This window comes from Centruroides sculpturatus, unplaced genomic scaffold (genome assembly GCF_000671375.1).
Source record: "Centruroides sculpturatus isolate CEXI.00-Female unplaced genomic scaffold, Cexi_2.0 scaffold283, whole genome shotgun sequence".
Taxonomy (NCBI): Eukaryota; Metazoa; Arthropoda; class Arachnida; order Scorpiones; family Buthidae; genus Centruroides; species Centruroides sculpturatus.
In genome coordinates this window covers 695,276-721,480 of record NW_019384473.1, presented here as the reverse complement: position 1 = coordinate 721,480, position 26,205 = coordinate 695,276, and the positions used below count along the sequence as shown (strand labels likewise).

Here is a 26,205-nt window from a genome sequence, read left to right as displayed (position 1 = left end):
ACAACACATCTCTCATTCACACACACACAAACAACTTATTCTAAACTCTATTACTTAAATTTGAGAGTTCACAGAATTACTGAAAATTTTTAAGACTGGAAAGTATTTCTTTAAAAGACGAGAAAAAAATTAGCCAGAATAAAACTCCAAGTATCTTCTAATACATTAAAATGTTAAAACTTAATTTATACGTACTTGAAATACAGTACTTTAAAAATTTATTTAGATTTACATTCATACATTAAATATCAAATTTAGTATTATAAAATTGACCCACCTCTATTTTTTGTTTGAAAATATGAAAAGTCTTTGAAAGCAAAAAATGGAACATTATAAAAACCAAACCCTAAAACATCAGAGTTTTTATTACTAAATCATTTTTAAGCTACTTAGAAATTAAAAGTAAATTTGGAATTAGAAATAATAAATAGATCCATTATGCTTGGTTAATGTTATTTTTGTATTCTGTCCAATGCTTTGTATTTTATTTTAAAATACTTTTTTTTAAAGAATTTTAATGTAGAAAACTATGTTCCTTTTTCAAATTTCTTGTAAAGATTGAAAACCCATGTTGTACTTTTGAATCTCCTGCTTGAAGATGGTGGTTATGCACTGTTGAAAGTTCTTGCAAATTTGTGTCCAAATAAAGTTACATAATGCTGAGAATCTTTGGACTCAATTTAAAAGTCTTTAGCTTCAATTTACAAGTTACAATAATTACTTTTGTATAACTGCCAGTGACTTCTGATGAAAATACATTGTCTTCTTGGCTTATGAATAATTTCTTGCTTTATCAACTGATTGACACGAGGCTTACATATTTCTTGAAATACAAGTAACAGATTTTTATCAAAATCACATTTTCTCCATTCTGTTAAGACATTATTATAGTATCTTTCTTTAAAATAATTCAAGAAGTGAAAACATTTTATATAATCAGGCTTTTATATTTCAAACTGAGAGACATCCATTCATCTTTAGCCTGAAATTAAACGAATTAAAAATATTGTTAATAATTTAATTAATCTGTAAAATTTGGACTTATTAATGACAAATCAATAAATTTAATTACTAAATAAAATTTAAGGTTAATTTTTTAAAAATTATGATCATCATCTAGCTAGCAATTAGAAAATAATCAGGTTTTCATTACTTAAAAACAAAGCATTTTTCCTTGTAAATGTAATAAATATAGTAGACTGTGCTTAATGTAACCACAGATATCATCAGCCATTTAATGTTATCAGAATTAACATTCCGCAAATCATGTAAGTTAAAATACAAGTTTCACTTGTAAAGTTTGGTTTGGTAATACTTATTATATTCAGATTAATAGGCATTTTTAAACTATTTTTTTCACATCATCAGCTTTATTTATAACATGTGTAGTTTAAAATGATGAATTTCTTACTTCAATTATATGTTGTCTGAATTACTATTAATCAATCAATCTACAATTAGTTTAACATGTCATTTTAACAAAAAAAAATTTTTTTTTTAATTTAAAAAAAAAATCAGAATTTCCACTAATTGTAATCTTAATTACTTAACCTGCTTATAGGCTTTCCAACTATCCTCCTTTTAGCTGTATTTCCCTCCTATTCTCTTTTTATCAATAAGATTCCCCTTTAGAGTACAGTTTTAACTGTTTTTGTTTATATCATCTCTAAATTATTGGCAGACAACATTCCAATATTTTATTTGTTTATTCGAAAGTAATAATTTTGTCTTTATAACTTAGCTAGAGTAATGGAAAGAGAGGGACTATTAATTAGAGTCAGACAAGCAAATAAAATTTAAGGACTCAAGGTGGCATTGTGCAACTATTGGTAATAATTCTAATACTGGTGTCAGGTTCTGTCAGACTAAAGTCAAAGTATAGCTACCCAAGCAAGTGTAACATTAAGCTGTGTTATTGGTATATTTGTCAACATCTAGAAATTTCCTAACAATGTGATGTGTGTTTAATATTGCAGCTTTCTGTAGTGCCATGTATATGTTTTATTAAGGTTTAATGTTTCTAGTNTTTTAGCAGTATGTATAAAACTTCTAGTGATGTGCAGAATAGGATTAAGCAGCATATTTTCCATGTCAAGACATGATATTGGTGGCTTTTATTCAGATCTTAACACTAATTTTTTTTTTAATCTTTTCTGTTTTATATATATTTTTAAAACTTTTTATTCACTGCTGTTTGCTTTCTTTCCTTCACTTCCACCAGCAGTTTCACTGGATAGAGGTTGCTTGGTAAAATATCTATCCAAAGAGGTTTGGCTTTGCCTACTTTCTAAAATGTTTTAGGCAAATGTCATTACTCTAAGCAGCAATACGGCCAGTGTGAACCTTTTCGGGATGTTTCTTTTCAATAAAATCAGTCACTTTCTGATAATACCTCAAGATATGCTTTATTGAGCGAGATCCTTCCACATTCTATTCATTCTATCTCTAACTGCATTACTATTTAACAAAAATTCACTATACCTTTAAAATGCAGTCTAGTTTACATCTGTCGAACGTTTTCGGTCTGATTCACAAACCTTCAGACCGAATCAGACCGAAAACGTTCGAAAGATGTAAACTAGACTGCATTTTAAAGGTATAGTGGATCCTTCCACAACGAAGCAAACACGCAGACTGAGAACAATGAACAGAAGTGAATAAAAAATGGCGCTGCAAACTAATGTAACGTCATATGGCGAGTTTTTGTTCATATCGTGGAGCAAAAATATGTTTGAATTTCATGTTGTATCCTGAAAATTTTGTATGCTGGGGCGTTCGTATCCCAAGGTACCACTGTATTGTGTGTATTGTGACTTTGATTATTAAATGCCTACTAAATATTACACACAAAAAAGTTACAATCCTTCTAACTCTGGATAATTTAGTGTTTATACTTGTGTACTCTTACAATCCATGATGGTAGTCCTAAGGGTGGACATTGTTTCCATATGGTTACAGAATGCGACATGCTGAATAACAGAATATAGTCAACTCTAACAAAATATCTTAGCATAATGTATTTTAATATGGTATAACGAATTACTCTATAATGAAACGAATTTCCTAGGTAAGAGTGTAAATAAAACTTGTAAGATTAATAAATAAAATATAACAAAAGACCTAAATGACAAACACTTATGGTTAGATCAATTTTATCATCAAATATGAACAATGATGAATGACAAGTGAACATTTTCCAGAAAGTGACTTAACTAGGCCATCATTGCAACACAAGTACAAAGAAAACATCAAAACAAATCTGAAATTCTATGGTCGACCAAAGCTACCAAGAGCATAATGATACATTATCTGCCGAATGATTATAAATTACTCATACAGCACTGAAGAAACTTCAATTACATCGTACTTTACACCTCAATAGGCATGTATATTTGTGCGACTTTTTCAAATAATATATATTTTATATTCTATAACCTGTATTTTAATACTTATGTACATATGTATGTATATAGTATTTTAAAATTAAAGTTTAGAGTAAAACACACGAATCACTCAAATAATTTTTTTTCAATACAACTTTAGAATAAAAATCATTTAAAGTTTTAATGGGTCCTCGAATTTTGTTATATCAAGTTACTGCCGTATCTTTAAAAATGATATACAATTAATTTTTTTAATGATGCGGGATGTGTCTTCTTTAAGAAATAAAATTTTTAAGCATATAAAAGAATTGACTAGAGTTGGCTTTTTAAATTGGGTGGTGGTTGAAACACTATTGCAACACAGTTAAAATCCTATATTCACATTTTAATTACAAAAAATAATTCAATATATACAAAAGTCTATAATCATATTTGTATTTATTCAGAAATTATTCATAATTTGAATAAATAAATTCTTAAAGGAAATCATAGAAAGCAATTATCAAAGATTCAGAAAATAATTGAATCAAAAGATTGATATATTACAATTAATCAGTCAACATTGAATGAATAGTTAGTTAAAATATACAAAGCTCTCTCTCTTCACAGATGAAATTCTCAGAAAAACCTGTTCTTTAGAATATTCAACTTAAATGACAGTTGTTGTTGCGATACATTTAAGTTAATGACCCGATTCCAATTGTTCGTGGATACAGACCTCAATGTAACGATACACAGAAGTACTAAATTGCTAGGAATAAAACTTATCTCATGCATTATATAATGTCCTGCATGCAAATTACATGAGAGATTTTTTTTAAATGAGTCAAAACAAAAAGTATTAAAGTCATTCATTCCTGTCACTAATAAATAAAAATGGTAGATTGAAAAATAAGTTTATTTTCAAAAATCTTTGCCATGCCTAACCCATTTAAATTTGCTTTGTTCCACCTTTTGTTTTACGAACACAGAAATTTTATTATATCGATATTCTAATCTTTATTAATTTGTTATGGCCATCAAAGATCTGAATTAAAAAAAAACCTTTTTCAATCTTGATTATAAATTAATTCAAATACCCAAATTTCATTGAAATTAAATGTAAGAATTTATATATTCTAACAATTACTGTAACTTCTGCTGTTGATTTTATTTAGTCCTGTGCCTAAAATATAATTCTTTGACACTCATTGGTAAAAGTTGTTGGCTTTAATCCGCTGAAAATATTTACACAAGCATTTTATCGTGTAAAAATAGTCTTGTACCAAAATTTATCCTGATAAAATAAAAACAGAGATCAATAATGAAGAAAACATTTCTAATTAACATAATTATAATTTATCCATTGGTCAAATTTCTGTAGTAAAAAAATTCCAGTGTGTTTGCTCTCAATGACTTAATTATCCTTATTTATTTAAATTTAATAATCCAGATCGGCACAATTTCCAAATATGTTTTAGTTCGTGTGATCCGAGTATTATTCTTGCTGTGACAATGATCCATTAGTAATTAATGTATTGAGAATACATATAATTTTGCAGTTTATTCAATTTTAAAAATCTTCACAAATTTAGGCCATAATCTCAAAATTTCAGTAGCAAGTCTGTAGGACTTGCATATTACTTTAAGATTTTTGAAAATTATCTTCAAAATTACATATATAACTTTAAGAGGAAAAAGTTTCTATTTAATACAACCTTTTATACAATGTGTAACAACAACTATTCAGATGAAGTAAAGCATATTTATTTTCTGTTCGTGATAACAACAGCTATATGATGAGCAGAATTTTAAAAATGATTTTGCAAATTGGTATGACATGAAATATTTAGGTACATTATAGTAGCCTTATAATCAAGGCTAGAAATTATTCACAAATGATAGGAAACTAAACATCACAAATTAATCTGGTGACGGTTTCCATTTTGCTATCATGATTCTTACATTGCATTGGAATAAATTACATATCTTAATTTTCACATCAGTTCCTAAGTTCACCAATCAATTGAAGAACCCTTTTCAGTCCCTCAGGCACAATAGCACTATACAATTATATAAGCACCAATCTTTAAGTCAATATAAGTTTCTATATATATATATTTATATATTTATATGTATGTACTTCCCCTTCTTAAGTGTATAATTACTACACACTATTCTGGTGGGGGAGGTGGTGGAGGTGGTGGAGGTTCTCGTGGAAGAGGAGGATCTCCTGTTGGTAACGGTGGTGGCATTGCTGGCCGATTGTAGAGTTGAGAAAGTCTTGTTGTATTAACGGGTAATTGAACCGGAGTAGGATACGGGTAGCAGGTGTAAGATGGATAATACTGATTATTATATGTAAGAAAAGTCTGTGAAACAGGATTGGGTTTAGGCATTTGGTACGGCATAGTTGGAGTATTGATTATTACTTGTTTATTTGTAGAGTCAAATTGCTGATTGTGCATATTTGTTTTATTCGAATCAGGAGGCAATGGAATGTCTGATCCATCATTTGTAAGATGAGACTTCCTTACATGAGAAGACTGGTCATATTTTGCCACTTTTGATGGCCTGTCTATGACTGATAATTCTGCCGGTTTGTCATGTGATGTCTCGTTTGGACTTCTCTCACGTTTACGAGCTTCTCTTTCTGCTTTTTGAGGTGCACAAGAAAATGAATGATATTTTTGTTTTTTGTCCTTAGTAATAACTAATTTTAGGCCAGAATTTGTATTCGTAGCATTTGCATTACTAGGCATTTTGGACTGTTCATTATTTGATATTTTTACTTTGGGGATTTTTATTTTCAATGCTTCTCTTGGTGGACTACCACTACTTGATCTTTGCGCTGTATCAGATTTCACATTACTCAACATAATTTTATCTTTAGGTATAGTTATTTTTAAACCACCAGAAACAGATGTTGGAGTTATCTGATCTGAAACATTAATTTTCTCAGAATTATGAGAATAATGCTTGTGTTTGTGTTTTTCCCGCCTATCTTGTTTAGTTTGCAATTCACTAGATTTTTCATATGAGGAATCAGATTTTTTAGATAGGTCATTATCTGATTTGTAATTGGCAGGAATAATTTCAGTCATTTTCTGGTTACTTGAATTGTCTCCATCTTCTATTGCTCTTCTTGTTTCTTCTCTATCGTGCAAAATACCATCTTCGTGCAGAATTTGGCCAGATATCCTATGCCTCTGATGTTTAACTTTATTTAATTTTGTTGTTGTTGAACCATGCTCTTCATTAAATAAATTTGATTGAGATATACTTGAAAATCCTGACCAAATTTCAGAAGTATGCCTCGAATCATGCCTTAATTTTGTGTCTTGTTCTGAATGGAGTGAGTGTTGATTTCCCTGCTGAACAGTACTTGAAAGTCGAGAGGAATTTTTGTCATGATGATTGTGAGGATTTGCAGGAACTTCAGATTGTTCTTTATGTTTAGACATCACAGTTTCAAGTTTGAAGTCATCCGAATGAATATCACTCAATATGTTATCCATTCTATTATCAGAAATTCTACTCATAGCAATTTGTCTCATGTCGTCTGCAATTTTTTGCTGTAAAATTTCTTCATTTGTTAGTTTAGATGTTCCATGTTCACTCGATAGTTCATCATTAAGGAAACTTGAATTTTCTTCTTGTTTTAGGTGCATTTGTTTCATATATTTCATTCTCTCTCTGTCAGAAACATTTTGATGGTGATGGGATTTTCTTTCATCTTTACTTAATTTCTTATTATTAGGGACAGAATGTATTTGTATTGGATTATTGTGACTGTCAGTTTTATTCTGTTGTGCTTTTAACTTTTGCTCAAGCAACTGTCCCTTTTCCTTTTCCTTCTCCTTCATTTCTTTGTAAACTGCAAGACTAATGGAATGGGGATTTTCACCTTTGGAACGTTTTGATGGTGAAGGTTGTTGCATCATAGGAACAGCAACATTAGGAGGAGGTAATGTAGTGGCACACTGTACAACACTGGCTTTTGAATGATGCTGGCTTTCTTTAGTAGCTGGTGACAACACACTTTTGTGATGATGGCTAGACTGTTTGGAATCCAAAGATAATTTCTTATCATCCTGTCTTGTTTGTCCTTTATCATGAGAAAAGACTGCTGTAGTCGAGCAAGGAGCCTCATTTTTAAGGCGCTTTTCCATTGCTTGTAAATCCTGGAAAAAGATTAAAAGAATGATTTTAATATTTATTTTAATTTGAAGTGTTTTCAGAATTATTTTAAAAAATATATTGATAACCAGAAGTCAGATATTTGAAAAATACATATTAATGAAAAAGATGTCCTTTTGTCATACAAATAAGATATAAAATTAACTCAGAATGGCATTTTCTTATAAAAATCTTAAATAATATTTGCAATTTAAATATCACTTATGCCTAGTTTATACATACATTTAAAACCAACAACAGAAGTAAAAATAGACTTTTATTGTGCATGCTATTATCAATTGTTATAAGAAGGCAACATTTATTGCCAATAAGGAATCTATTATTAGAAATACTGAATAAATTTCTTTGTTCAGACTAATTTTCAATCACAAAATATTTTGGAAAGTGCAAACATTTAAGACAGAAAGAATTCTTTCAAATTAAAAATCAAATACCCATTGCATAGTTATCAGGAAATATAATTAAATAAAATATACAAGTGACATCTGTTTTTAATGTCTTCCTGATAAATCTTCAGGTGTATTTTTCAAAATGTTTTGTAATTAGATTTAGATCATCACTAAGAATTATGATGTAATTTTAGATCATATACATTTTAGAACATACAAGTAGATGCATTTCATCAAAGTATAAAATACAATAGTTATGTAATTCTTATATTTAATGATTTCAAACCAAATTATATTTTTTCAATTGCCTTAACACATACAGTTGTCTGCTTTTCTGGAGATATAGACAAAATTCTACAAACTTTAGTCTCTTGAGTTATATGACAACTTATCCTGAATATCAAACTATTGTGACAAAAGCATGATGCAGGTTTTAACATTACATATTGGAAACATACTTCATTTTAAATCATTTTGGCATACCAGTGGTCAAGTAGGTAAAACCATTGAACACCTTGTAGGTTGGTCCCATGTTTACACTTCACCAACCAGCTGGATGTGTGAAAGTTTTCCATGTTTTCTTCATGTGTCTAACACCTAAATACAGACCAGTTTCCTGTCCAAGGAGAGCAGTCTTTCAAAATAGTGATGTAATGAATACTTTGTGTTGCATTGCCATACTCCATTAAACCAAACCATTCCATGCTACCTGCTAGCTTCTGTCTAACCAGTGAAAAAGACCACTTACTTCATATGAATCCTAAAAATTTTTTTTAGTTCCTTATTTAACTCCTCTCTCCCATGAGCCCCATTTGATAAAGAAAAAACACTCCAACACTAAGTTGTCTATTCCAGCCAATTCTTTAGTACACATTCCCATGTGTACCACCAAGGACTCTCCAACTTTCACATAATGTTTATTGTACCACTGAGAATGGGCTGAAAAGCTTAGCAGTACTAAGATTTAAATATAATTTTTTTATCTCCAAAAAGATAACTGACTATACTAATTGTAATCACTTTGAGACTTGCTTATACAGATAATGAAGATCAACTAATTGCAAAGTAGTATATTTCCATAAGCTAGTAATTAACCAAATTTAAACCTAAACTAATGTATTACTTTTTGGGGCTATTGTCCAGATAACTGATCTTGATAAAGGGTTCAAGCCTTGTTCAGGATTGATCTTTCTTTTCAGAATTTTGTAAAATATTTAATAATTAAAAATAATTTGGAACTTAACTAATCCTCACAAAAAAATGTTGCTTAATTGCCACTTTTCAGACCAAATTCAGATATTTAATTAAGCACTATAAATAAAGCTAGTATCCACCAAGAAACTACAAAAGCAACATTTTCACCTGTGCTGAATGGTCATTGCCAGAATAAAAGACTTCCATAGTTCAAATGCAGCTGTCAAAACAAACAGTTCAAACAGAAGAATTACTCAGGACAGGTGATTGCCATCCAAGTGCTAAGGGTATGTGACATAAAAGAGGAGGAGAGGGTTGCAAACTACTGAACATTGTAGAACAATTTCCATGCAAGGAAAGGAATCTACTTTCTCTGAAGTTGATATCTACATTTTACCTTGCAGTTTTGTAAATTTCTAACTGTTCTAAATATTAAAGTCATTCTTTGCAGAGAGATAGTGTGCTTGGTTAAAATGTAGCTGTGTTGGGGTCAGTGGCAAAGGTTGCTAATGTTATGGTGACAAGTTCTTTAATGATGAAAGTTTAAAGATTGCCCTGTAGTACCCAAGTACACCAAGATCACCAAGATGGTGGGTGTACTTGGGTGCTACAGGGCAATCTTTGTTGGTTCTGTGATCCATAATAGGGATAATATATACACCAGGAAGGAGGCACATATCAGGTCTTTGGCATTGCAGAGAAGGGTATAAACTGAGGGACTTCTAAAAGCTAATTGAAGGTTATTATTTCTGAAATCTCCTTGTAAAGGGTTGTTGGTCTTTTGTCACATGTAACAGCTTTATATACAGTGTCATGGGAGCAAATGTTGAGATTGAGAATAGTGGAAAAAGAATGAAAACAAATTAGACCTTTAATAGTGTTCAGGTTCAGAGAGTAGCGATATTGCCTAGCATAATGGGTAATAGTTTGGAGTTCCTTATGCATCAGATGAACGGGTGAAGGCTCAACAAATTAGGGCATTGAAACCAGCTAGTTTTATACGTAGCACTTATTTACGTATATCCAGTTTGAGTTGTTGAATTAATATTTAATTAATTAAACATCAACTGTAATTAGCCTAAGAAATATTCTGGCAATTTAGGCTTAGGGGTTTGGTTCCAGAAAATAAATGGTAAACTCTTTGGAATAGAAGAGGCAGACATGGAATTAATTAAGCTATATACTATAATTTCATAATATACCAAAAGTAGTAATTATTTTATTTAATTTTTCTAAAAATAGATTTAGTAAAAATAAAGATTTCATAATTATTTAAGAAAAATAAATAATTTAGAGTGTGAACCTGTATCCATTGTATTAAATTTCACGATTCAACTAACTGCACCACCTTTAAGCTACATAAACCAATCTTGGCCTCTTTGTGCTCTCTGAGTGATAAGGGGCCTAAAACCACAAATAAAAAAAAAAAATAAATCATCCAGTCAAATTCAATGTTTGAACTTAATTTCTAATGTTTACCTCACAAAAACAGAACTAAAAAATCTGAAAAACAAACATTTTAAGTTTAGTAAGTTTATTCCTAAAGATGCCATCAAGATTATTGGTGGAATATTCTGATGTTTAACTTTCAATGTAATATGGAAAATACAGCAAGTCTTATTTTTGTTTAATTTTTATAAGAAATACAAGGTCTGTTCAAAAAGTATCGGACCTTTTTTTTTTCCGCATAAACCAATGATGCGCGAGAGACCTCCTTCGGTGGAGTTGTGGAGGGGACAGTCATGCACAGCCCTGAATTTTTTCCCGCCTGCAGGAAGCGTCAGTCGTTGGCAATCAGCCTATGAGTGAGGTCATGTAGTGTGCTCTCGTCGGATTCCACTAAGCTGGAAAATGACTGAACAACGTGAGCAGCGATATTACATCAAATTTTGCAAAAACCTTGGCGATACCCGAGTGTAAACTATTCGCAAGATTCAGCAGGCTTTTGGGGACGATCCTCGAGGCCAAAAAAAGCGCGGCATGTCCACAGCAATATCAAAGGTCATGTTGACAGTTTTTTCGACTCTCGTGGGGTGGTGTGTCGTGAGTACGCACCACAAGGCCAAACCATCGCAAAGGAGTACTACCAGGAGGTCCTTCGTCGTCTTTCCGATACAGTGCGACGCAAACGACCGGATCTGTGGTCGATCAAAACTTGGCAGCTCCATCGTGATAACGCATCCGCCCATTCTGCGCATCTGATTCGGGCTTTCGTCGCCAAACACAATACTCCTGTGGTTCGTCACGCTCCGTACTCTCTCCACATGGCTCCGTGTGACCTTTGGCTATTTCCCAAGCTGAAAATGCCGCTAAAAGGAACCCGAATTTAATCGAGAGAAGACATCGTGCGAAATGCGACGGACCGGCTGATGGCCATTCCAAAAGATGCGTTCCAGCAGTGTTTCCAGCAATGGCAGGAACACTGGGAGAAGTGTATACATTACCAAGAAGACTACTTTGAAGAGGATTAGGGTTTTGTACCTCAAAGTCAATAAAATTATTTTTGCCGACCAAAGGTCCGATACTTTTTGAACAGACCTTGTATATTTATAGATAATTTCATATTTTTTTAAAATTCAATAGACAGATGCTAACTGATAGGAATTACAGTGAGAAATAGACACAAGATCTTTGCTAATATTAACCAAGAATAGAATGGAACACTTTTAAGAATTGAGAACTTTGAAGAGTTTAAAAATAATTTTTTTCTCGGAAACTTTTTCAAGTTTTCATCTTTTTAGAATTGAACAGTTCTCTATTTTTTTACATTTAAATACTTCTATCTTTAGTTGGAATCATTTTAGATTAATTTGAATAAAATCTTATAATAAGATCACTTTTACTATAAAAAATGAACATAACTATGCAACCTTTAACCAATATAATTTTTTTTTTAAATTATATATATAGTATGTACTAAAACCTATTCAAAACAGAAAAAAATATTTTGTACTGTGCAATTCTGATTTACACAGATACACAAGTTTTACTATACTAAATTTTTTCAAACATATTGTTATATATAAAATAGTTATTACTCAATATTTACAATCAAAAAAGTTTTCAAAATACAGTATTTTAACTTAAAAAAATTATTTTAGAACTTATTATTGTATAAAATATCACACATTAAATTATAAACTAAGCAAATAATTGTGTACAATTGCAATATCTTAAGCTAAGAAATCTTTATATGTTTGCAGATGAGACTAAGATTATTTTAAATCATAACACAGCCCCCACTCAGAGGGGGAAAGAGAAAAAGATGAGGGAATTCTCCATTTTAAAAACTTACTTTTACACTTCCAGTAGTAATTTTTCTTTTTAATCGACTTGGACATTTATCCAAAATCAACAGGAATTCTGATGTTAATTCTGAAAAAAAAAAATTTTTTTTAATGCTTACGATAATAGTATTTAAGATGTAATATAACTTTAAATAAATTGAAAATTTATATAGTGTATATCAGTTGCCAAATTCAAAGAGTGATACAGGAAATCCTCGTTAGTTTGAAATTCAATGGACAATATAATCGCAACTTCAAATTATCAAGTTTTGAATTATCCAAGATTTAAATATTTCTGTACAATATGCCAATTGCCATGCAACTGATGTAATTTATTAATGAAATATGGCTATGTATACAGATTGATGTTTTCATTAATAGTAATAAAAATAAACTACACATCAGATGATAATTTCACAGGTTGTCAGATAGGTTTTATAAAAAGTAAAGCAGAAATCCACAAAATATAGCCCAAATTATTTTTTAAAGTGGTCCAAAAAGTAGCAAGTTGTCCAAACATATTAACCTACAGTCCTACAAATATCTCAATCTGCAACTTGTAGCCCAATCTTGCAATCCCAAAACCCAGCCAGATTTTATGAGATAAGAGAAAAAAAAAGGTCCAGGGATAAGGTGACACATGAAAATGTGTTATTGTAAAAGCAAAGCCATATTGACCAAATTAGAGTTGTCCTTGGTCTGTTCTCTTATAGTACAAGGCATTTCAATCTGAATGAACAACTTAACATACACATACTGCAGTTTGAACAGAATTTTCACTTCAAATTTTGAAGTAGCTGTATTTCTAACTAACATAATTCCATAACATGTAAATCTCTATATCCCTGGCCAGGACAAATAGTACAGTTACAAACTAACAAAACTTTGAACTATTTAAGTTCAAATTAACAAGAACTTCCTGTAATTTGTTCTCTCTATAACACTGTTTGCTTACATGAGATATATTCAAATATATTATTATTTACATAGATGTAAATGATGTATCAAACCATAAATGTTTTAAATCTGTCAATTTGTAACATATGTAAAAGAAGAGAGATTGATGCAGTATGAAATAACAATGTTTAAACATCATATGTAACAGAACATACATGATTGATAATTATACTAAAGTACTGTACATCATATAGACTGAAATAGATTAGGCTATTGCACAAATATGTAGTTTATGCCCTAATGCTCAGTGTGACATATACACCAAGACTGCACTTACTTACCTTTTAGACAGAGCATGCTTACCCTTCAAAGAGCATATGTTTGATTAATATCTAAGTGTGATTTCTCACTCCTTATCAATCTTATAAAAGTTAAATTCAGTCTATTTTAATTTTATTGTTATGTTCAATTAGTACAGATTTCCTTTTTTTTAATGTTCACTCCTTTTATAATTGTAGCAACCTTTAAATTTTAAAAGTTTAATCCTATTATACACTCATTGCCATAAAAATTGGTGCACCAAGGAGGAGTTGCCGGAATCAAACAAAATTGCACATGTGAGAGTAATGATGATACAAGTGATTATAAAATGAAAGCAATAGGATCATTTATTGAAACAAAAACTACAAATGAAAGAAGATTCTATTATCTCTGTTGAGCATGGGTGCCATGTGCATGAGCTCTCTTGTCCACTGGTCCCAACACCACCTCACAGTGTTGTCAGAATGGTCTAAGTGATGGGCTATTCAGCAATATTACCGTCTGGATTCTCTCAACCTAATTATCATTCCCTTCTCAAACTCAGTTATTCATATGGTCTTCAACTGCAATTTAAAGGCAACTCTAGTGATATGGCATCCTTCTGCAACAGGTAAACCTTGCAGAAAGATGCCTTTGCACACTTTTTTATATGTCAAGTGGGATGCATTTTAACACCCTCTGCTGGTATTATGCAATGAGCCATCACACTATAACTCTAATCTGCTTCAGACATACCTGCATGCCAAGTTTCGCAGCGATACAACAACTCCTTGGTGAACTAATTTTTATAGTGATGAGCGTATTAACAATATATATTTATATTACTGTAAAGAAGGAACAGTGTCCTCTGCCAATGGCAACTTCAACACCAAGAACCAACTACATTTTAGGCATTTTTTTTTTAAAGAAAGTTTTTAATTATTACTGCCATACATCCTATATGTATTGTAATCAATATATAAATAACAAGTTTATTTGCATATTGATTACATATAGGCAGCATAAAGGTTAAAATGTAATTTACAAGTACTTTACACAAAGTAACTGATGACGAATTTCAGGTCTAAAATGCATTTTGTGAAAATGAAGGTGCCCTGCATTATATATTTTTTTCTTTAGTATCAATGTAGTATCTCTAGTATCCTTTAACAAACAATTCATGTAACCATGTTCTGATTAGTGATTGATCATTGAAGTATTTCAAAACAATGCTTATATTTCAAACAACACTTCGAATAATCAATGTATTCATAAAATGGCTGTAAGTCTTCAAAGATGAATATACACCTAAGGGCATGTAAACAAAAACTGGAATATGAAAATGAGTTTATTCTGGAAATTGTGATATTACAAAAGAACAATGCACATAAATTAAAACATATTTGAGAAGACTATCAGTTTAACAGAATAAATCTACTCTACGGTCTGCTGTCTTCTCAAGGTCTTATGGCAGTCCACACCAAAATGGGAAATTTGCATAATATCTGAACTTCATTTCTGGCATAATATCCTTTCCTTTTTAACAGTAAAAACTATTTCCAGCATATTCAGAACCATTCAGTGTAAAATAAAATTTGTCATCCATAACAAACATCAGGTTTTCTGGTCAAAGATGAACTTGTTTGGTTGCTGTAATAACTGCTTCACAGTGTAACCTGGGTGCAGAAAGCCTTTTCCTAATAACATTCCTTTTAATATCCCATGCATAAGTGTGGGATATTTTGAACTTTTGACACAACTTAGGACTCTGGGCAACTTTATCCACAATGGCATCAATTAGCTGCTTACGGTTTGCTTCAATCAATTCTCTTTTCCCCTCAATTCCTTCTGCTCTGATAAGTGTTTTCTTTTCTCTTTAATTATATTATATTATGCTTTTTGGACATTTAAAATGTTCCACAATAAAAAGTTCATCTTTTGTCAAATTTCTAAACATTGAAGTAAAAAAAAATTTGTACTGAATAAGCAAATTACACACAACAAAGAAAACTGGAAGAAGTTATTTCATAAATTTCATTTACACCTTAATAAACCTCTTTTTATGCATTATCCATTTATACTTTCATTTATACTTTTCTCTGAGCAGTGCATTTGAAGAAAATATATCTCACATATTAGAAATAAAAAATTGAAACCATCTGAAGGCAAACAGTGAAATCTATAAGCTAAGATGTTCTATCTGAGCAGATATAATACTCATTATCTATTTTCTATATTAAGCAAATATTTAAAGCATCCACTCAATCCTACATCAATTTCATCATCTATACAGCTACTAATAAATTCAAGAATGCAACCAGCAAACCATGTATTCAGTTATCTACACAGTTAGATATCTCTAACTGCAAAAGTTCCAAAAATAGCTAAGACCATCTTTTAAAAAAATTAGCTAAGCACTTGATATTACATATTTTTCTACTCTTCAATAATGATTGTTATAAATTTCTAAAATAGTCACAAAACAAAGAAATATGATGAAAACTGGTAGTTAGTTTCAAAATCAGTCAAATTCACAGCCCTTATGTTTCAGACCCAGAAAAAAACGAAGTTGGCAAAACTAAATGCTTCAATTATGGTAAACAACAAAGTGTGCAGAGCATCATAAAAAGATGCAAAATGCCAGAGTTGCACCATTGAAAGTATCCAAAAGGAGAATGTCCAGTATATTATATTCATCTATTTCTTATGATTTTTCAGTAAAAATTTTTATAGTTGTCTGACTAGAAGTTTCCTGAAATGCTCCACATTGAAAGAGGAATAGCTTTTTTTTTTACAATTCTCAATTTACACATACAATCATTTCCAGGAATTATCTATTGGATAACTACAATAACAGTTTTCGAAGTATTGACATTAGGCTTAAACACAACCCTGCCTGATGCTTCAAAACTAACTCTAATTTTAACAGTTTAAAGAATTCAATTGAATTTTTTCCTATGCATAATCTCATTGCCATTTATATACAGTGGTGATAAAAATTAATGATAACAATTCTCAATTAATTTATTTTTTAAATACAAAATAAAACAATTTTGATGACTGACTAAAATACCATAAATCCATGATTCTGACTCTGCAGTCAGGATTTTTTTTATCGCCTTTAAAACTTTTTGTAATATTATACTTGTTACTTGTTTAAACTTAAATATTAATAAATTAAAACTGTTTAATTTTAAATGAAAATTTAAATATATGGTAATTACATAACTTTTTTACTATATTTGTCTACATAAACTATACAGTAACCTATAAACTAAATTATAAACTATACAGTAAACCATATTTGTAATTAATTAAAGTAATCAAAAAATTTTTGTATATAGATAGATTTTTGATTGAATAACTAAGTGAAATGCAAAAAACAAATTAAAAAAAAATTTAAAACCAATTCCTTTAAAAAATTATAGACTTACATGAATTTAAAAATCATCGATTTCAATGTATCTCTCTGTTTTCAACACATTTTTTCCCCCATAGCAATGAAAAAGTCAAATATAACATCCTTCATAATTTTTTTTATTGACCTTAAATGCTTCTATTATGATAACCTTGGCATCATAATCCTGTAATAGACCCCCCATCCTCGTTCACTTCGACAGCCCAGTTGATCTGGCTACCTACTGCGAGGCTGTCCCATGAGAGATGAGGAATGGACATTAGGTTGAGCTCCCAGTTGGTTCCTCACATGCCCTGACATTGTCTAGGGAATGTGAGGGTCTCCCCCTGATTGAAAGACTCAAACCTTTAACAACTCTTGATGATTATTATTATTATTATATTTCTGGCTACAAATGACTTAAAACCAGCTTACAAAATAATTCTAATGTATTTCAATACTATTGACTATCAGTATATCTATACTTCAAATATTTGCTAGACACAAAAACTAAACATTCTAAACACACACACAAATAAATAAATAAATTTAATTGAATTATAGAGACTAATTCTACAGTTCATAATTAAATAACTAAGGATTGAAAGAGCTGCTAACAGATATTCATTCTGAATTTTGTACATTATACCTTTGTCAAATACAGAGTTATTTAAGCAACAACACATCTCTCATTCACACACACACAAACAACTTATTCTAAACTCTACTACTTAAATTTGAGAGTTCACAGAATTACTGAAAATTTTTAAGACTGGAAAGTATTTCTTTAAAAGACGAGAAAAAAATTAGCCAGAATAAAACTCCAAGTATCTTCTAATACATTAAAATGTTAAAACTTAATTTATACGTACTTGAAATACAGTACTTTAAAAATTTATTTAGATTTACATTCATACATTAAATATCAAATTTAGTATTATAAAATTGACCCACCTCTATTTTTTGTTTGAAAATATGAAAAGTCTTTGAAAGCAAAAAATGGAACATTATAAAAACCAAACCCTAAAACATCAGAGTTTTTATTACTAAATCATTTTTAAGCTACTTAGAAATTAAAAGTAAATTTGGAATTAGAAATAATAAATAGATCCATTATGCTTGGTTAATGTTATTTTTGTATTCTGTCCAATGCTTTGTATTTTATTTTAAAATACTTTTTTTTAAAGAATTTTAATGTAGAAAACTATGTTCCTTTTTCAAATTTCTTGTAAAGATTGAAAACCCATGTTGTACTTTTGAATCTCCTGCTTGAAGATGGTGGTTATGCACTGTTGAAAGTTCTTGCAAATTTGTGTCCAAATAAAGTTACATAATGCTGAGAATCTTTGGACTCAATTTAAAAGTCTTTAGCTTCAATTTACAAGTTACAATAATTACTTTTGTATAACTGCCAGTGACTTCTGATGAAAATACATTGTCTTCTTGGCTTATGAATAATTTCTTGCTTTATCAACTGATTGACACGAGGCTTACATATTTCTTGAAATACAAGTAACAGATTTTTATCAAAATCACATTTTCTCCATTCTGTTAAGACATTATTATAGTATCTTTCTTTAAAATAATTCAAGAAGTGAAAACATTTTATATAATCAGGCTTTTATATTTCAAACTGAGAGACATCCATTCATCTTTAGCCTGAAATTAAACGAATTAAAAATATTGTTAATAATTTAATTAATCTGTAAAATTTGGACTTATTAATGACAAATCAATAAATTTAATTACTAAATAAAATTTAAGGTTAATTTTTTAAAAATTATGATCATCATCTAGCTAGCAATTAGAAAATAATCAGGTTTTCATTACTTAAAAACAAAGCATTTTTCCTTGTAAATGTAATAAATATAGTAGACTGTGCTTAATGTAACCACAGATATCATCAGCCATTTAATGTTATCAGAATTAACATTCCGCAAATCATGTAAGTTAAAATACAAGTTTCACTTGTAAAGTTTGGTTTGGTAATACTTATTATATTCAGATTAATAGGCATTTTTAAACTATTTTTTTCACATCATCAGCTTTATTTATAACATGTGTAGTTTAAAATGATGAATTTCTTACTTCAATTATATGTTGTCTGAATTACTATTAATCAATCAATCTACAATTAGTTTAACATGTCATTTTAACAAAAAAAAATTTTTTTTTTAATTTAAAAAAAAAATCAGAATTTCCACTAATTGTAATCTTAATTACTTAACCTGCTTATAGGCTTTCCAACTATCCTCCTTTTAGCTGTATTTCCCTCCTATTCTCTTTTTATCAATAAGATTCCCCTTTAGAGTACAGTTTTAACTGTTTTTGTTTATATCATCTCTAAATTATTGGCAGACAACATTCCAATATTTTATTTGTTTATTCGAAAGTAATAATTTTGTCTTTATAACTTAGCTAGAGTAATGGAAAGAGAGGGACTATTAATTAGAGTCAGACAAGCAAATAAAATTTAAGGACTCAAGGTGGCATTGTGCAACTATTGGTAATAATTCTAATACTGGTGTCAGGTTCTGTCAGACTAAAGTCAAAGTATAGCTACCCAAGCAAGTGTAACATTAAGCTGTGTTATTGGTATATTTGTCAACATCTAGAAATTTCCTAACAATGTGATGTGTGTTTAATATTGCAGCTTTCTGTAGTGCCATGTATATGTTTTATTAAGGTTTAATGTTTCTAGTCTTTTGTGTAGTGTATGTGGTATAACACCAGTAGAAGAGAGGACAACAGGTACAATAAATACTTTATCCATCCTCCACATTTCTTATTTCTTGAGCGAGTGGAATGTACTTGATTTTTTTATCACTGAGCAATTTTTGCATTATGAGTGTTTGGAACAGAGATGTCTATTATATAAGCATTCTTACTGCATTTGTTAATGAGAGTGATGTCACATCAGATGCAATGAATTGTTTTATCTGTGATTCTGTTGCAGTAAATTTTGTGTCATTTTCTAATACTGCCTGTGGAGTATACTTGTAGTATGGTACCTGGATGTTTAATAACCTGTGCTTCTGTGCAAGCTCTTGGTGTATTATATTTGTTACTTGATTACGTCTAAGTAAGTAGTCAGTTTGTGCTAAGAGCTTGCAATCAGAAGTTAGATGATGTATTATTTCTGACTAGATGTGGCATTTTCTGCAAGTCATTTGTGAATGATGTGTTTTTTTTTTTCAGTAGTTTTTAGTGTTTATGACCTGATCTTGAATGGCAACCATAAAACCCTCAGTCTCTCCAACTACTCAGCCAGTAGTTTGATGCAGTTTTGTCAAACTAGTTCATAGCTGAGCTAGTTCTTAAGCATGCCTGCCATGAAGTGCCTTTGGGGACCATGACTAAACAGTCATGGGCCCAATGGTTTGTACATTTATTATGTGTCGAGCTATGTCTAGGTGCTCAGAGTGTAAGTTTAAAGGTGTATGGTTACCATCTGCCAGAGTTGTAGTTTTAAGTAATCTTGTTTCTTGTTTTTTTTGTGGAAAAACTCCTGCAACATCTGAATTTGTAGTGCAAGTTAAGTAAGGCCATGGCCCTCTTCTTTACGAGAAAGAGTTAGTCTTTTGTACAGATGATTTTGGGTGATATTATTTATGCTTAGTAAGTGTTGTTCTTGTTTTCCTTTGGAGTTGTTCAAGATCTGTGCAGATCCAGTGTATAACTCCAAAAGAATGAGTGAGTACAGGGACAACATAGATATTAATAATCTGAATAGTATGTTTTGCATTTGTGTTTGTGTTTAGAACTGCATGTAATCTGTTCTGGTATTTGAGTATTAACCTTTGTTTTATCTGTGCAGGTTCTGTAAGTTTGGTCTGTTGGAATCCTAAATATTTGTAAAACTCACCCTCTCCATAAACTCAATAATTTCTCCACTTCTGAGTACAAAGTCTTCTTTCTTCAAAACTCTTTTTTCAATGTGTAATATTTTGCATTTGTCTAGACAAACTCCATTTCTATATTGAGTTTGAGTATGTGTATGTAGTTTGTAAGAGATGACAAAGCTGATTATGTGTGGATGCATTAATTTTGATATCATCCATGTCCATGAGGTAAATAGTGATGTTTTGTTGTGTCTGATATTGTAGCCATATTGTATTTTGTTCAATGTGTTAGATAAAAGGTTAAGCACAAGACAAAACCAAAGGAAACTCAAGGAATCTCCTTGAAAAATTCTTCACTTGTTGCATATTTCATTTGTTGTTATTATTATTATAGGTAGTCAACAAATATTTACAACAAACTATTTTGTTATAAATATCTAACATTGTATAAGGTCCTCCTCCTCTTTTTTTTTTGTACAAGAGAGTAAGAAAGTTAGCAACCCTACCTGCTTAACATAATCACTCAGTTATCATTGGTATAGAAGAGTCAGTGTTTATAATAAGTAGATTCTACTGTATTATTATTTGCATTTTAAGCAAATTACCTTCTACTTAAAAATTATAAAATGACCTAACTGATTTTGAGCATAAATTAAGACATAAAATTAGAACAGCAGAATGTAGAAGAGAATAGTTTTTACAATCTAAAACTACACAATTCTTTTAAAATATTTGATTTTTATTTTACTATAATTTAATTAAAAAAACAAACACTTACCTATATAATTTTCGGATAAATTTCTTCTGAATATTACAAACAGTTGTCAGTCTCCATTTTCAGAATATATCTTTCATTTTCCAGAAAGTCATTCTAAAATACTTATCTTGATACCATAGAGAACTGTAGATACGGCTTACTCAAACAATAATTATGTGCTAAGAATGCATATTCAAAGCACTATTTTTTTCCCTCTGTGTAATCCTGTCTATTAATAGGACTTAGTATAATAATCCTATTAATAAACAAAGTCCAAGTAGACAGGATACACACAGAAATTTGTAAGAGTAAGGACAGAGAAAAAGATTTTTCTTTTTTAAACTCTTTCTGTCCTATGGACACTAAGAGGACCTCTTTAGCAAGCCCATTATGGGTTTGGCACCACAACGAGGCAGCTGGATGGCGAGGGACAGGGCCAGACGTATCTGGATGGACCACCACCTGAAAAAATTCCCAGGGCTTTTTTGACCCGTCCAGATTCGATCCCAGGTCCCACAGTGGTAGGCTGCCTCTTTGACAACTCAACCACCCGGCCATCCAAAGCACAACATTAAGAACCAATTACTATATAACATATCCTTTTAATCACATAATAATAATAATAATAATAATAATAATAATAATAAAAGCATAAATTCACAAAGTCAAATGTACTAAGTATGCAATTCAACATGTCACTGATATTTCTTTTGATTTACCTAAAATTCTTAACATTACTAATAACATTAATCAATTACTGAAAATTGATCAATTCATATCAAAAATTCAATTTAAATGTTATGTTAAAATTATATAACATTTGAAATCATATGATGTATTTATAATTTATGTTCTATCAAAATTTGCACTCTTAACACTGCTAAATTATATTATAAATATAATTTTCAATTCTTACCTTCAAGAAGTTCAAGAGTGACTGATTTGTCAACATACCAGAACCATTCCTTCCCTTCATTAGAACAAGGAAGCTATAAAAATGATTCACATTTACTATTCAAACTGAATTAAGATTCATATTATAAGAAATATTTTAAAGATGTAACTTTAAAATATATTATTTCACACTTTATATTATAAGCATTGTATATAACTTGATTAAAGCAATGTTGGTTAATCATTAATAAATGCAATATTACCAAATATTTTAATAGAAAAGCAATAATAATAAAATTTAATCAAATGCTAGCTAGATTTGAAACTGAAACAGCCTGAAATGCCTCAGACAGATTCTCATTCCTACACAATAGTATCAGTGTTGTAAGACTTGGCTAATCAATTTTTCCAACAATACTAGTGTACCTGCTTTTATCAACAACACATTAACTGCTAATTAAAAGCACAGAGTGATCATTTATCTTATATATTTGTAACATAAAAAACTGCTAGAAGTATTTTTAAAAATAAGAGAAACAACATGAAGTCAGTTATTGAAAACAATCATCATTTTAAAGCTGGATATATACACAATGAAATTCCAACAAAAAAAGCACATGTTCCTCTTATTTTTCATCCAATATATTGATTGGTAGATGAGGTTTGAATAAGCTAATATATACCACAAGTTTGAAAATTCACCAAATATCTTGGATGCCAAGAATTCTGTTGGCAACTTTTATTTTTACAAATTTAAACTTTACTATGCAGTTTCTTTCAAATACAATAAGTATGCAAATATTACATTTATCATAACATTGATATAAAATGCAATCATGCATCTATTTTAAAAGTAATTTAAAAGAAATTTTATAAATTAAATGGTAAATCTTATCAAAATGGGAAGTTTTTGATTTTAATTAGAATGGATTAGTCAGTTTAAAATAAGAAAAGAGTATCCCAACCAATATTCATTTTGAATAATAGATGAATCAGTTTGCACTTGTGATAACAAGCTTATCCTTACCTGTTACACGTGTTATTGAACATAATAGTTGACAAGAAAGCAAAAATCAGAAATTATCTGGGAAATAACAGGATTATTATTAGGTGAAACAGCACAAAGGCCTGATGTTAATGTTCCCAAATCCACACTTTCTCAGAAGATAAAATATTTTAATGTTAGGGGAGGAAATCTATTGCCACAAGACTTTTCCAAAAACATAAAATAAAAATTGTAGTATAAGAAGGTCTTGATGCTATTCCCATAATTTTAGCAGGGGACTTTAACACACGCTTAAAGGGGGAAAGAAACAAAGCTTTATAACTTTTACAAAAAACATGTTTCACTTAAAATTGATGTCCAATTCAAAACTTGGCACTACCAGATCACAATCTTCCAGTGATAAGGTGTTTGGGAAAAATATTGATACCTTAAGATGTGCAAACTTATTTCAACTATCATAGACCTATTTTAACTATAATCATTAATCAAACTGACACTGGAAGCTATTTATGACTAATATAAAGGGAATAAAATACATATAAAAAATACAAGCATCATAATCTATTAAAAATACTGTCATTTCAAGCTAAGCAGATGTATTTACTTCAATCTTGAGACCATTGTTCCACTGTTACATTTTTGATAACTACATCCATGATTGCAGAAAAAATATTGATAAGATTGATACATTGTCAGGCTTAACATTATGCCTAAAACTAAAATAATAACAATAATTTAAAAAATTAAATCTTGTTTAAAGAACTTTCAATGAATGATGTCAGATAATCAGTCATCTACCAGTAATTTAATTTTTAAAGATACTTAATATATGTGAAACTGTTGAAATATTTAAAACTGTTCATCAGTTAATTGAAAAATACATTATTTTGAATGTAAACTGAACAAAATATATATAAAAAATAACAGTAATTTTCTGTTGAAACTTGTCTAAAATGCAGAGTTCAGTTCATATTTGAATTAAGCTTAACTAATTGATCAAACAATCTGTTATGATATACTCCAGCTAGCAACCGGAGCAGACTGAATAGGTATTTTAGGAATTTTTTTAAACAAAGCAAAATCAGAACAAAACTTTCCAATCTGGCCACAAATTAAAAATTTCTAAGTAAATTACAGTTATGGATCAATTCCTTTCTGCAATAGTTGCATGATAGTCCCATTGCAACAAACACATTTTGTCATTTTTTTCTACAGAAAAAAAAATCCAAATTGATAGTGGAAAAAGATTTTAGCAATCTTTTACAATCACCAATAGTAACCTGCCAACCAGAAATTTGAAGCCTTGTACCACACAATGCAAGGCTTAAATGTTATAAATCTAAATGTTACTTCAAATATATATAAAAATTTTATAGATTTATACATTACATTTTAATAGTCATTAAAATTTTTCACACAAATTTAAATATATAATACTGTACTTACCTCCCAACTAGACCATTTACATGCCAGATGAATGCATACACAAGCTACAACAGTTGGTTTATATTGTAAAGACATTGTAGTCAGATGCAAACTATAAATATTGAAACAGTTTAATTAATAATTTGTAATTGTTTCTTTTTACAAATATAAACATCAAGAATATGAATAATTTTTTTTTCTTATTTCTTTTGCATCAATTTCTAAATACTAGTTCATTTGAATCAAATGACAAAACCATGGTATAATCAGAGAATAAAAAGATTTATAAATCAAAAATTTAAAGTTATCATATTGACCAATATTTTGTAAATAGCTATTATTTTTCCTATGTTTGTGAACAATATTGAGCACTATGATATTGCTCAGTATTGACCTTTAGAGCAGTGTTCTTCAACCTTGAGCCCACAAAAAATTTTGTAGACTGGCAGGATATTTTGAAACAACAAAGTAATATTTTCAACTTGTAATTAATATAAACGGTTATTTATTTTTTTATTATTGCAATTGTTTAAACGAAGCTATGACAGTCGCATGCATTACCAGCATCTAAGCAAGTCTAAGAAAATTTATCTTTGGCCTTCTGCCAGTCTGCAGGTGTGAGAAGATTGAAGAACACTGCTTTAGAGCAATATAAATAATGGGAATTATATAATAACCATCAGAAGTATTAATGTTTTTGCTTTCTCAATATTTTCATTTCTTAAGAAAAATTCCAAGCCAGTTTCCTAAAAATTCTTGAAAAATTTAACTTATTTATATGATATACAGTTGACCCCCTATAACACTGTTGATAATTCCATTTTATATGAATTCCATGTTGCACGAGTCACTTAGATTTTACATGAATACGTGAGCCATTCACAGCCTGGCTCATGTATTTGTAAAATCTAAGTGGCTCGTACAAAACGGAATTCATATAAAACGGAATTATCAACAGTGTTATATGGGGGTCGAGTGTATTATTATTTAGTAATGTGATATTTTATTGATCTTGTTCTAGGTAGCAATGAGATGCATTCCACAGGAAAGCAGATTTTTTAAAACAGTGACAATCTATAGACTGCTTCCTAGCCTCAACTTACAAAATCTGCTTCCCAGTGGAATGCATCTCATTGCTACCTGGAATTAATTACCTAAGATTGATGCAACTCAATAAGGTGATATGTATGGCTACAAGATGATGATATTTTATTATTTAATATGGTTTAAATCTTTTAAAAATATTCATATATCA

The 26,205-nt window shown here is 29.9% G+C and overlaps 1 protein-coding gene across 1 annotated transcript in view; it reads right to left on the bottom strand.

The window, feature by feature from the left end:
* Positions 1 to 3,518: 3,518 nt before the first annotated feature.
* LOC111621245 (cyclin-T2-like) overlaps positions 3,519 to 26,205 on the bottom strand; it is a 55,203-nt gene continuing 32,516 nt past the window's right edge. Inside the window, exons 8-11 of the mRNA XM_023363325.1 lie at positions 24,972 to 25,062; positions 22,542 to 22,614; positions 12,441 to 12,520; positions 3,519 to 7,546 (exon numbers count right to left, since the gene is read on the bottom strand). Of these exons, the coding sequence (XP_023219093.1) occupies positions 5,537 to 7,546; positions 12,441 to 12,520; positions 22,542 to 22,614; positions 24,972 to 25,062 (2,254 nt within the window). The 3' untranslated portion in view covers positions 3,519 to 5,536. The remainder of the gene's footprint in view (positions 7,547 to 12,440; positions 12,521 to 22,541; positions 22,615 to 24,971; positions 25,063 to 26,205) is intronic.